The 12542-nt window shown below is 35.9% G+C and overlaps 1 protein-coding gene across 2 annotated transcripts in view; it reads left to right on the forward strand.

The window, feature by feature from the left end:
• The window catches only part of sima (similar), a 76358-nt gene that overhangs the window by 44447 nt on the left and 19369 nt on the right, over positions 1-12542 (forward strand). For both annotated transcript variants that reach the window (XM_068297347.1, XM_068297346.1), the window contains exon 8: positions 11651-12489. In XM_068297347.1, the coding sequence (XP_068153448.1) occupies positions 11651-12489 (839 nt within the window). The remainder of the gene's footprint in view (positions 1-11650; positions 12490-12542) is intronic.

The following is a 12542-nucleotide window of genomic DNA, read 5'->3' on the forward strand; positions in this document are numbered from 1 at the left end:
CATATCCAGGCACGTGTCCTGTTTTATTCCTGAACGATTAAAAGCTAGAATGTGGGCGAATGTTGGGTTTTTAAGCTTTTTACTTGTGTTTTTCTTTTATTTTTTGTATTTGTAGGCAATAAATGTTTATGCTCATTGGCCGAGAGACACTTAAATTGCGTGCCAATTCTACAATTGCTAGAGAAATGATGCCAAAAGGGAAAAGGCAAGCCCACTCACCCAACAGAAGTGCGCAGAGATGGGCCCCAAATGATAAAAGGATATTAGAAATCGATTCTTTAAAGGCGCGCGCATTCTGTTAACAAATGTTGAGGCAACATTTCTGAATATAAACATTCGAATCTTCGTGTAGATGCCAGCTGATCATGTTCAGAATACAAATACATATGTAGAAAACCTCATGACGTTCTTAGACTAACAATGACTTTAGCTTGTTGTCGATTCCTTTTGGGACATCCTCACGATGCCATCTCTATAGATGTTGACCTGGTAAATTTTTACTTTGACCATTGCGTGACGTTTGGTCATTATTTGTGCTAAGAGGAACTTTTTGTTTCCTTTTCTTTCCTCCACCTTGGGCGTCTTTCAAATAACACAAAATTTAATATTAATTCATGCTTGCTCCTTGCTACCTTCTGAACAAATAACAATCAATAGACCAAGTCCCTGACTAGTTGGCAATACGTAATCTAACTAGCAAATGGCCTTTCGACTTTTGATGGCTTTGTTTCACTCCAATGACTTTTTGGCTATCTTCTTTCAATTGTGTTACATTTTCGGTTAATTCAATTTTCCGTTCTTCTTCTTTTTCACTACTATTATTTCTATTTGTTAATAATTCAGTGCCTAGAGTGTCATTATCATCATCAATCATAAGCCGGCTTCAAAATTGTTTAGAATAAATGTTATTGTTATTAATGCTTCATTTTTTGTCCCTCCCTTGGTTTTTTTCCCCATATTTGTTTTTTTTTTTTTTTTTTTGTTGCGTGTCAGTTGTCAGCTACTTTTTATTTTTCATTCTTGTTGTTGTTGCTGCCGAGTTGCGCTTGTTATTTTAATTAAGCGTTTCATTATGACGCTAATTTGTTGAAATTAAACAACAAAAAGAGACACAACAAAAATTTGTTCAAGTCACAAAAATTTTGTTTTGTGGAATGACAATATCATCCACTCGACCAGCAACTTTACAAATTTCTCATATCAATCTTCTCCTTCTGTTGAATTTGACTTAAAAATGTTTATTTAATTGTTTAAATAAATTAAAATTTCATATGTTTTGCCTCCTACTGGATGCCAGATATATAATTACTTAACATTTTTCATTAGGACTTATAATCCACAACCCTTAGCAGTATTTTCTTCGACTTACTGCATTTTGAGTTTACTACAGCTTAAAATTGTCTTTAGTATTAATAATAATCAACGAAAAAATATATAGAAATATATCGTCTTTCTAAATCGGTAAATAAATTGATTCTATTTTTGTTTTGCCTCCCAAACCTTTCAATAAAGTTCTGTTGAGGGTTAAGGAAATCCATCTAACTAACTGATAATGTGTGTGTATTATATAAATCATTACCATTCTCTGATTTTGTTACCATTCTCTGATATATTTCTCCCCTTTTTGTTGATTGTGAATATGTTTTAGCCTTGCGCCTGCCAAATAAAAATGTTTATTTGCCTTTGCCACCTTTTTTTTTCCTTCTTTTTCGCCGCTTGCCTTAGGCAAACACTAGCAGAGGGTAGAGTTACACACACACACACACACAGATACAACAGGCACACTCATTCACTCATACACACACACACAGAAATGCCAGCTGGCTTCCTTTTGACCGAGCCTAACAAAGTCCTTCCTTTTGTCCTTGTCCCATGTTCGGCTCTCAGTTGGTTCGTTGAGTGTTCTTGTCAACATTTTTTGTTTAGAAATATCATTTTTAAGCACAAGAAGGAAAGAAGCCTTGAATCAAATCTTAGATAAATATTTGCTAATATTGGTTTTCATTTAAAGATTTTGCGTTAGCCAGAGGAATAACATTCTTAAGCCTCGATAAAGTGTAGATACAATGAAATGTAATCTTAAGTTGTCGAATTGTATTTATTTAGAAATTTAAATACAAACAACTTTAGTCTTTAATGTTAAAATGAGATAAATTTGACCACAGAAATGTCAACATTTTAATCGAAAGATATATCTTTTTGGCCCATTTGTCGCTTGGTTTGAGTTTGTTTGACTTCAAACACACACACACACATATTTACGCACTTAAATCCATAGAAAACTCATTCACAAAGTCGTTGGCAACAAGCGAGATAGTAAACACCTGTTTAGGCTAAATACTTTGAGCTATTTTCAATATTCATTTATCATTTATGGTGTCAAATTAAGTGATGAGCGCCCAGCCGAGTCGGCCTCATGCTGTGATAGATATAGATATTGATAGAGAGGGCTTTCTCCTCTCGCCCTTGTTCGTCATCATCCTGTTTGTTAGCGAAATGAATCGGTTTTGGCATCTCACAATCAGCTCCTGTATACATATACATATATACACAGCAAAGAGAATAACGAAAATAAAGTGAATATGAAGTATCGTTTAATACACGTTTGTTTGTGTGTGTGTTGAATGTGTGTTTGTGTGGGTTTTTTTGTATGCCTACCATATGTGCGCCGGCAATATAACCCAATACCTCTTGAGTGTTTTCTTTTTCAACACCCTTGCCAAAAACAGAATATGTTGTTTTCTATAAGCCGTACGCATAGGCATTACTTTCTAAGATAAATTTTTAGTACAGAAAGATCATTCATTAAGTTAATGTCAGTAAAATAGAAACTTCCATTCTTCTTTTGGGTTCTAAAACAACCATTTAAAGTTTGAGTACTTTTGAAAAGCCTTTCGAAAACCAAATCCCAAAGATTCAAGGAGCTACATCTTTCAAAATAATACTCCTTTAAAGATAGTTTGAGTTATTAAAGATTAAGTTATTAAGATTAAAGATAAGTCTTACTTAAGTTCCCATTAGGGTATCTAAAATGCGTCATTAATAAAGGTTAAATGTTCCCTCTGATTTTGTTGTCTTTTTGCTAATGTTTGTTTGTGTTTGCCGTTTGTATATAGAAACTCGATTTTTTCCCCGTTTTTGGTGCTTGTCTGCTGCTGCTGTTGGCTGGCTGATTGCTGTCTGTGGTTCGCTTATCATTTCTTGTTCCATTGCCCATGCATTGCCAAATCTTTCATGTTTGCGCTGTTTCTTTTTCTCATTTTTTTGTTTGTTAATTTTTTGCAAAGTGCGCGACGTTTTCGGTTTTTGGAAAACCAGTTCCACCAGATGCCGGCCGGCACACATTTAGATGTGATTCAGGTCTGTCAGCCGTCTCGGCCTACTCCCTTTCTCCCTCCCCTTCACCACCAACATACATTCCCTGTCTCTCACACACGATCTCACAAATGATCGAAAGCTACTCTTGCCACTTTTGAGCTGTTACTCTTACTTTTTACTCTTTGTTTCGAGTAAGACACTCTCTTATTTAAAGTGTTTTTTGTATGTTGGGGTGAACTGGTTAATGCTCACGTAGACCCCAAAAAAAGAGGTTCCAAATGCGTTTATACACCTGCAGACACACACACACACACACTCATGAGTTTTGTTACCAAGTCTTTACCATATGATTTGATGACGTGATTTCGTCTACGTTTCGTATATCGTTTCTCTCTGCCCAGGGAACTACACAGGTTTCGCAAATTATTTGGAAAATTACGTGGCGAGTACATTGGGAATGCCGGCACGACGCACCGCAACCGCGATCGGAACTTATGAAATATCTTATATATTGACTGACTGACTAACTGAGACTGAGAGACAATTGCTCGATTTTGTAAACTGCGCAAATTATTTGCAAATTTCTCATTGCATTTAGCCAAGTGTCTGAAATGTATGTGGGCAGGGCAATATATCTGATCAGAATGCATATATCATATATACATTGCACATATATGGATTTACGAGTTGAACTCGTAGAAGGCAAACTCACTAAACAATAAAATCAACTATGGTTAGATGATCTCAAACTTGATTTATAGCACTTTAACTAATCGCCAATCGAAAATAGAACTGATAGCTAAAAGTTTAGCTGGTTGGTCATTACCTAACAAATTGTTATAAATTTTAAAAACCCATTTCTTGCAATTTCATAATCATACAAACATAATTCTCTCTGAGTCATTTAGAGTTTTTGGCCCTTATTTCTTATGTTATAAAAGACATTTTGATATGTGGCTAGTCATATATTGGGGGCTCGTCACACATTGTGACGACAATATTGCATGATTTAGCACTTTTGACAGCCATTTAGGGGGCTCCATTTACTGATAATTAAAATGCACATATCAAGACTTGTATATATACTAAATATATATAGACTGGTTTATCTTGACGCCGACTCCGACGACTGCAATCATCACAGAGTTGATTTATTTGGGTCATACCTATGTTTGTTTTTTAAAATCTTTGTCTTTGGGCATATGAGATTGAAAGGCAACCGACAACGGATCAGACTAAAATTCTTGATGCACTTTCCCAAAAATATGCACGGAATGTAAACGAAAAAAATAGCCAAGTGATTTTTCCCTTCGTTTTTCCAGACATCTTAAGAATTTTGGCATTTATCAATTTGACTGTACTTCTTGTTTGGTTGATTTGTTTTTGTTTTTTTTTTTCTCTCTCCGTTGCTTTTTTGGCACACTTTTGTGTTTATTTTTAAAAACGTTTTTCACGTTTTTGCCATATGTTGCGAGTTCGCCTAGTTGCGATATCTCCATAAAATGCCCAATGGAGAAATTGACAAGGTGTTAACTGACAAGTGATGATTGTTGCAACAGAAGAATACATTATTGCTAATGGCCCTATTAATTTCTATTATGATAATTGAATTTTAAAGCGTTTAAATCAATTAGGGGTACTTAAATTGGTTCTGACTTTTCCAAAACAAATTTACTTGAACGATTGCAAAAGTGCTAAATATAATTCTTAAAAGAATTTTTGTAAAAAAGTTGTCTCAATCTGTCAGTGGGAAAGTTTACTTAATTTAAGACTTGTTTAAAGACATTCTTTAAGAGTTTTTGGACATTTTTTGATTGACTTGTTAACGCAAAGGAACTAAAACAGGCCGAATGTGAAAATTTCATCAGCAAAATCACACACACTCACACACTTAACAGTCATAAAACGCTTCAAAATGCCTTTTCGTGTGTCTTGTCGCTGGTGTGTCAATATAGAGTGTGTGTGTGTGTGTCTATTTACACGTCCTTGTAATACAGAGGCATCTGTGCCTGTGAGCCGCCTACCCATGTCCATGTCCGTGTCCATGTCTGTATCCATCCATCTCTGAATTTTATCCTCACGCAATAGCTTTAGTTTTATGGCGAAATTAGAGCAGAATGAGAGGAATGCTTGTTGGAAAATCCTTAAACATTTGGCAATTTCAGGTCATATTTGTGAAATTTATTCTTTTACAGTGCGTCCACTGTCTGTGTGTGTGTGTATTTCTCTCTTTTATTGATTTGCCTTTTGGTTCATTTTACTTGGTGTTCACTGTTGGTTTTTTTTTATTATTATAGTTTATTTTTGTGTGCTGCGTATTTGATATCCCTTCCACATCGATTTCCATTTTTATGACATTTGCGTGGCATAATTTTAGGCGCTGTCACTATGACGCAACACCTGAAACGCAGCTAGTGCAAATTCCTCTTATCCTCCTCTTATCAGCTTTTAATTTTTTGATTGTTGTTGTTCCTGTTTTTTTGGCCGATTAGAGTTCAACGATTACAATTTGATTAGAGTAGCGTCCACATGCTCTTTGCGGTGGGTGGGGGTAAGGGGATTGATCGTGCTCTCTTTGGAGCATGTTAATTCAGAAGAGAATCCCAAACAAACAACATAAAACAATAAAATTCCCAGCAAACATTCGTTCTCAGTGAAGGCAAAAAAAAAAAAAAACACTCAACATCCGAGCAGAACATTCTTGACAATAATGACGCTGGGGAGGGAGGATGACTCAAACTGATAGCGCACTGCAGCAGCTCGCGCTCCCCCCTCTTTCCACACAAGACGCTAGTACATGGAAAACCACTCAAATTGTGTGCGCCGACGCCGCCGCTGCTGCTGCTGCTGCTGCTCCATTCTGTTCTGTTCTGTTCAGTTCTCCCCCACAACAAACAGAATTTCGACTCTCTGCCGACTCGCTCTTTTTTCTCTTCGTCGTTGTCGTCGTCGTCGTAGTCGGACACGTATTCCACCGTAGTATATACTCAGTATACACTACAAGCCTTCAGCTGCTCTAGCTTTCCACTCATTCGTCTCTGGTACGTCGACGTCTGTGCAAGGCAAGCAGCGCTAGCCAAAAAAGCAAAAATATCGAAGAAAAAAACGCACCCGAGTTTTTCGTGCACACATATACCAATTAGATTAATGAAGAAGAGAAACACTATAGAAGAAACACTAATAAAAACACTGGACGCTGACTGACGCCTTTTAACTTTAACTATATTATTATTTTTTTTCTCCGTCGTCGTCGTCGTCGTTGTTATTATTATTAATATTATAGTCGAATACTATTAGCGAAAACAGTTTGCAGTGCTCCTATCATCTATCTACAATACACCTACCTACCTATCTGCGGCCAACTATCTATCTATCTATCTATCTACACTCTCGTCGTCGTTGTGTCGTGCTTTAAAAACAAACGCCGTTTGCCGTTTTTATTTTAATTCGTCAGCTAGCGTCGAGTCGCAAAGCCAAAAAAAAAAAAAAGCATAAAATAAAAAAACCAAAATAAGAAAGAAATGCAAAATATCAAAAAAGCAAATAAGTAATAAATAAAAGTCAACAACAATACACACAAACAAACACACACACACAAAAAAAAACATAAAACCTGTAAATATTGCAAAAAAAAGAAAGAAAGAAAGAGTAAATAACCAAAAACAAAAAAGTGCTAAAGAAATGTTGCAAATTTAGAAAAATTAAAAAACAAAACCATACAAAAAAGGTAAAGATTTCCAGCAAAATCCAAAAAAAAAAAAAAAAAAATTACATAAATAAAAGTCTGTGTGAAATTTAAAAATGTTTTTTCAAGAAAATACAACAAAATGAGAATTATACACAAAATTAAATATTAAAAATATACTAAACGCTTGACAAAAATAAACTTTATTATGCGTGGAATGACAACGACCAGCAAATCTCTATATACACACACTTTTAAATGTATAAAAATATATATTCCAAATGGAATATATGTTTCTATACTGATTGTCCACGAAAAAAATAATAATAATAAAACAAAGAAAAAAAAAAAAAAAAAAAAAACAACTGGTCCATCATTATTATCATTAGAAAAGTGTGCAAACGTTTGTTATACGCGCCAGCAATCAAAGCCCAAGCATCATAATTAGTAAACAATTACACAAAACGCAAAAAAAAACTGCAGAAAAAACAAAATAGAGAACAACTTTTTTTTTTTGTTTGACGTAACGCGACCCTTTGAACTCCGTTTGACTAAGTTGTGAGTCTGTGAGATCACCAAAAAACTTATGAAGCGAGCCTTTAAAGGATTTGTATAGACCAGTAGGAGACGAGCCTTCCTATTTTGTAGTTCTACGTTGGCCTGAATCGATTATGAGAGATCTTTTCCTCAAACACCTTGACATCTCACATACGCCCTGTGCCCTGTGCAAAATATGGGGGGATAAAAATCAGGAATATATATGCATTATTTAGAAGAAAGATGCAACATTTACACAACACTCGATCCTAACCTGCAAACGTGCTGTGGTCTGGTCTGGCTGCTGCGTCTCTTTTTTTTTTTTCATTTCATTTCTTTTCTTTGGGGTCCTCTCCGAACAAAAATTGCAATGCAGTGTGTTTGCATTTTGCATGCGTTTCACTCTTCGCTCCGACCGCTTCTTCTTCCTTTTCTTCTTTCGGCTTCGCTTCGTTGCTCTCCCACAGAGTAGGCCTTTTTTTTTTTTTTGGGAGGGAGGGGGCTCTCTTGCTTTCTCTCGCTCTTCATTTCTCTTTGGTTAGGTGCTCTTTTTTGTCGTGTTGCATTTTGGCAAAAAAATTAAATGCATTACATAAAAATTTGCATTGTATTTTATGAATTTCAAGTTAATTGGATATTTAATTAGAATGGGTTTCGAATGATTAGGAGGAAAGACTGTCAGGTGGGAACGGGAAGATCGAAGTTAATTTCTTGATACGTTAAAAACTTTTGGAGTCGATTACACAACTCTCTCTCTCTCTCTGTTGCCTTTTCTCCGTCTATCTTTGTGTTTTTTTTTTTTGGTTTCTGTTGTGATCTGCTTAAAACTAATATGATCTATTATCTTCTTCTTCTTCTTGCTCTCTGTTTTTTTTTATTATTGTTGTTCATTCAATTTAATACACATTCTGTCCGCACACACGCGCAGATTATCAAACACACACAGAGAGTTTTTGCCTTTACTTTTCCCTTTTGTATTTTTTGTTTTTGTCAAAAGCAATTACTGCTATTTTACGTTGCTTTTTTTTTTTTGATGGTGTCGTGTATGGAAAGGGGGGTTAGGTTGAGGGGTCGATGCTGGGGGTACACATACAGCAGGCCAGTCGAGGGAGAGAGACCTTTTGCCATACCCCGTTATTGCTCTGCAATTGAAATGAACGGCAACAACAACAACAAGAACAAAGAGCAGCATCTCATTTGATGTGTTGTTGTGTCGTCCTCTTCTCAATCGTTTTTGTTGTTTCTTTCAGTTTTCTGGTTCGATTTGGCTCTCTTCTTTTCATGAGCCTGCCGCAGTTCATTTCCTCGACGCAGTTTGTTGTTTTCTTTTTGTTGTTGTCTGTTGTTACACAATAAAACATTATGTTGCGGCTTTCAAGTGAATAGTCTTTAAGTAGACATAGCCAGGATTAGGTATCGATATGTATAATGATATCGATATTGAAAAAAAGTCCTTAAATTATTATATCTAACTAATAACTTATTGTTTTACAAAATCTTAGAGTTATTAGCCGATCAAATGAACGCCATTTTGTTTTGTTTAATCCTTGAAAAAAGATTCCTTTTACACTTGGTTAGTTGCTCTTAAAACAGTTTGGTAGTTCAATAAGGAGTTCCTTACGTCTCCCTTTAGTTTTTTGTTTGTTCATATCGATAGACTAGCAATTTTTAATATCATCAAAACTATCTACTTTACTGAACACTTGAATTATTGAGATATTTATAGAATCAAATACATATTATTGATTACTATTAGATTATGTAAGAAATATATTAGTAACAGATTATTGTTTGTCAATTTAGTCGGTGTCTTAGCCTTTGCTAATAAGCTTTTAAGTGCTTTTTTTTTTGTGATGTTTTGTTTATCTAGGCCTTATTTACTTTAACCCCAACTTTCCGGGGAATGTACTCAACCTCTAGAATATAATTAATTTGTGTAAAAAGTAGAAAAGCGTGCCGACTTGAGTGTATGCACCTGAGAGTGTGTATCTGAGAGTAAGTCTGAGTCTATCTGAGTGTATTTGAGCATGTGTGAGAGAGAGTCGTCTCAACTTACCCACATACATGTGTACACACATATATAATATATATGCCATAAATCACGCGATGGAAATACAATTTGCTGACTTCGCATACACTTCATTTAACAGCATTGACTAAATAGGCAAGGGAAGAGTATTCAAAGTGTCGATGCCATAAGCGTTTATAAGCTTGCAATGGAATTTTCTCGATGAGGCATAGGTTATATCATAATATTACATAGATTCAAGTATCTCAAATTTTCAATTGCCTCTTTAAAATATACCTCTTCTAGTTAGTATTAGTTTAATTAAAATGATGTAAGCATTTTTTTTTTTGGAATGGATTTCGTGTGGTTTTAACTGGCTATAACCAGAATAAACAATTGACAAAGATGTGTAGCAATTATGTGTGTCTATTGTAGTTACCGCTGTCTCTGTATTGTGTGTCTGTAAAGTAATTTATATAGATTCATCTTCTGACAGTATTCAAATTGGCTTAAAGTCTGTTAGCTTTTATATGGGTGGGTGTGTCTCTTCTTTCCATAAAGTTCCATTCTATTGAATTTCACAAGCACCTGGAAATTATCTCCTTGGACAGTTATTCCGATCTATATACTCCCCTTTTTTCAAAAGGTTCTGGCCTTCTTTTTGCTTTTAGATTGTTAATTGCGTAACAACCTCAATTTAACCTTGGCTTTAAGGTGGGCTGGTCAACATTTTTGAAGTGTCCATTTCAAGTAGATCATCATCAGCGCATTGTCATCATCATCATAAAAAAAACCCTTCACGTCAATGACGGTTCAATACATATATGCACCTTTATACATAGAATAGCTACCCTCAATAGGCAGACGCCTTCTTTTCTACTATTTCACCAGAGGGACGAGCCCCCAAAAATTGTTGTTTGTGAAATTATAAATAATATTTAAGTGCTTCCAGCACTTGACGGCCAAATGTACAAATAGAGCAATCGTGTGATGAGGGCCGTCATCAGGCCATTATCGCGATCAGTCGTTAGCGGCGTTGGCGTCCTACGCATCAGTTAGGGCATTCCACGGGGGTTTCACGGGGGCCTCACGGTCTTTTCACGCATTTAACTGTTGATTCTCAGCCATTGGATGCATGCACAGTTCACACTCACATGTTCATAAAAGTTGCCAGTGGGCTAGCCAAGTCGGCCGATCGCTTAACGTAGTCTAACAATATCTTATCAGCTGGCGAAAAAAAAACCGACGAAGTCGATGACAACAACATTTTTAGAGTCGTACAATTTAATTTTGGTCTAGCAAAATTCTCGTTTTTCCTTAATTTGATTTGGTTGCCGTGCTTCTCGGCCCCCTTCTCTCTTTCTCTGTTGCTTCAGTGCTCTTGAAAGATTACTAGATAGATAATAGGAGTGACTTCTTATCAATCTGGGTCCGGTTCGAATTCTGTTTTTTGCGATTTTTCACATTCGTTGGCCATAGATGAGTGTTGCTGTTGTTGCTGACACACCCACTTTTGGTAGTTTCCGTGTTATCAGACTACAAATAATACTCTGAATGGATAATTGATAGACCCCTCTGCAAAAGCTAAATGAGAGGGGCTTTATAGATGAACTAGCAAGGGTCATTGGGGGCAATCGGTATTCAACACAACACAAATTGCAATAGGCAAAAGCACTCTTGACTTTGGGTTAAAATGCTTATCATACGCGGTTTTTGGAAACTTTTCCATTGGCAAGAAAATAAATTGAAAGTCTACCAAAATAATGTCCATTACGTGTAAACACCTGCCGATGTATACTCTCTTCTGATAACCAGAGGCAAATTCCAATAGCTTGGCTCAATTCGGCTCGTTAATAGAACCTAAACTTAAACATAGTTATAGCTAATTAGTAATTTACTAACCTCCTCATATCTACACTGAGTCGGTACTCGGTACTCGGTACTACTGAAATTTCCAAGTGTTTAAATTAAAATCGCGAGCTTTTCTTGCTGTGTGGTGATATAACAAACGAGTGCAACGAGAAAATTTCATTTTCATTTCATTTCTATGATGAATATCATTATGAAAAACGCGTTTTGTGCATCATTTGTTTTGTTTGCAGTAATCTTGAGAATAAACATGAGATTTATTCACTTGCACAACAAACGGCGGCAAGTGAGAATATCAAGGAATCATCTGAAACGGAAGCCAATAACAACAGTAGCAACACTACCAACAACAACTGCAACAGCTCTGCAAATCCAGAAACAACAACAATAATAACTGCTAAATTAAACGAAAATCAAATAATACACGAAACAACCAAAACAACAACCATCGATCTTGAAGATAAAACCAAACTAATTGATACTAAAGAAATCATTAAGGAAACAAATAAACCAACAACAGTCACAGCAGCAATAATAACATCAACAATTGCCACTGCAACTATCGACGATATAAAGCAACAACAACAACAACAATTGCCTGCTGAATTGCTGCTAATAAAACGTGAAAATCCTTCACCTGGTCCACGTACCATAACTTCACAGATCATAAGCAACAACAATAGTAACGGAAATTTGTTGCGTCTCGAAGAGAAACGTCCCAAATCGGTGACTGCTTCGGTTTTTCGAAATACTGCTGCAACACCACCAACACCAACACCAACGACACCAGCATCAACAACAACCACAGCAACAACATTAGCTACATCAGCAACATTGCCGGTGAATTTGAGAAAAACAACATTCAACGTTGCTGCTGCAGTCGTTGCTGCCGCCGCTGAGCAAACATTGCCACCAACAACAACAACAACGGCTGCAATTTTATCATCTAGCAATCAGTCATTGCAGAATCTTCATCAACAACAACAGCAGCAACAACAACAGGAACAACCACAAACGCAAGATATGAATAAAGGATTTCTATCATTTGCTGATGATGGTCGAGGTTTAACAAGTAAGTAAAACACAATAACTAAAATTAGTCACAAGTAGAAAAAACAAAAATTT

The sequence above is a fragment of the Drosophila tropicalis genome, unplaced genomic scaffold, assembly GCF_018151085.1.
Source record: "Drosophila tropicalis isolate 14030-0801.00 unplaced genomic scaffold, ASM1815108v1 contig_859, whole genome shotgun sequence".
NCBI classification, from domain to species: domain Eukaryota; kingdom Metazoa; phylum Arthropoda; class Insecta; order Diptera; family Drosophilidae; genus Drosophila; species Drosophila tropicalis.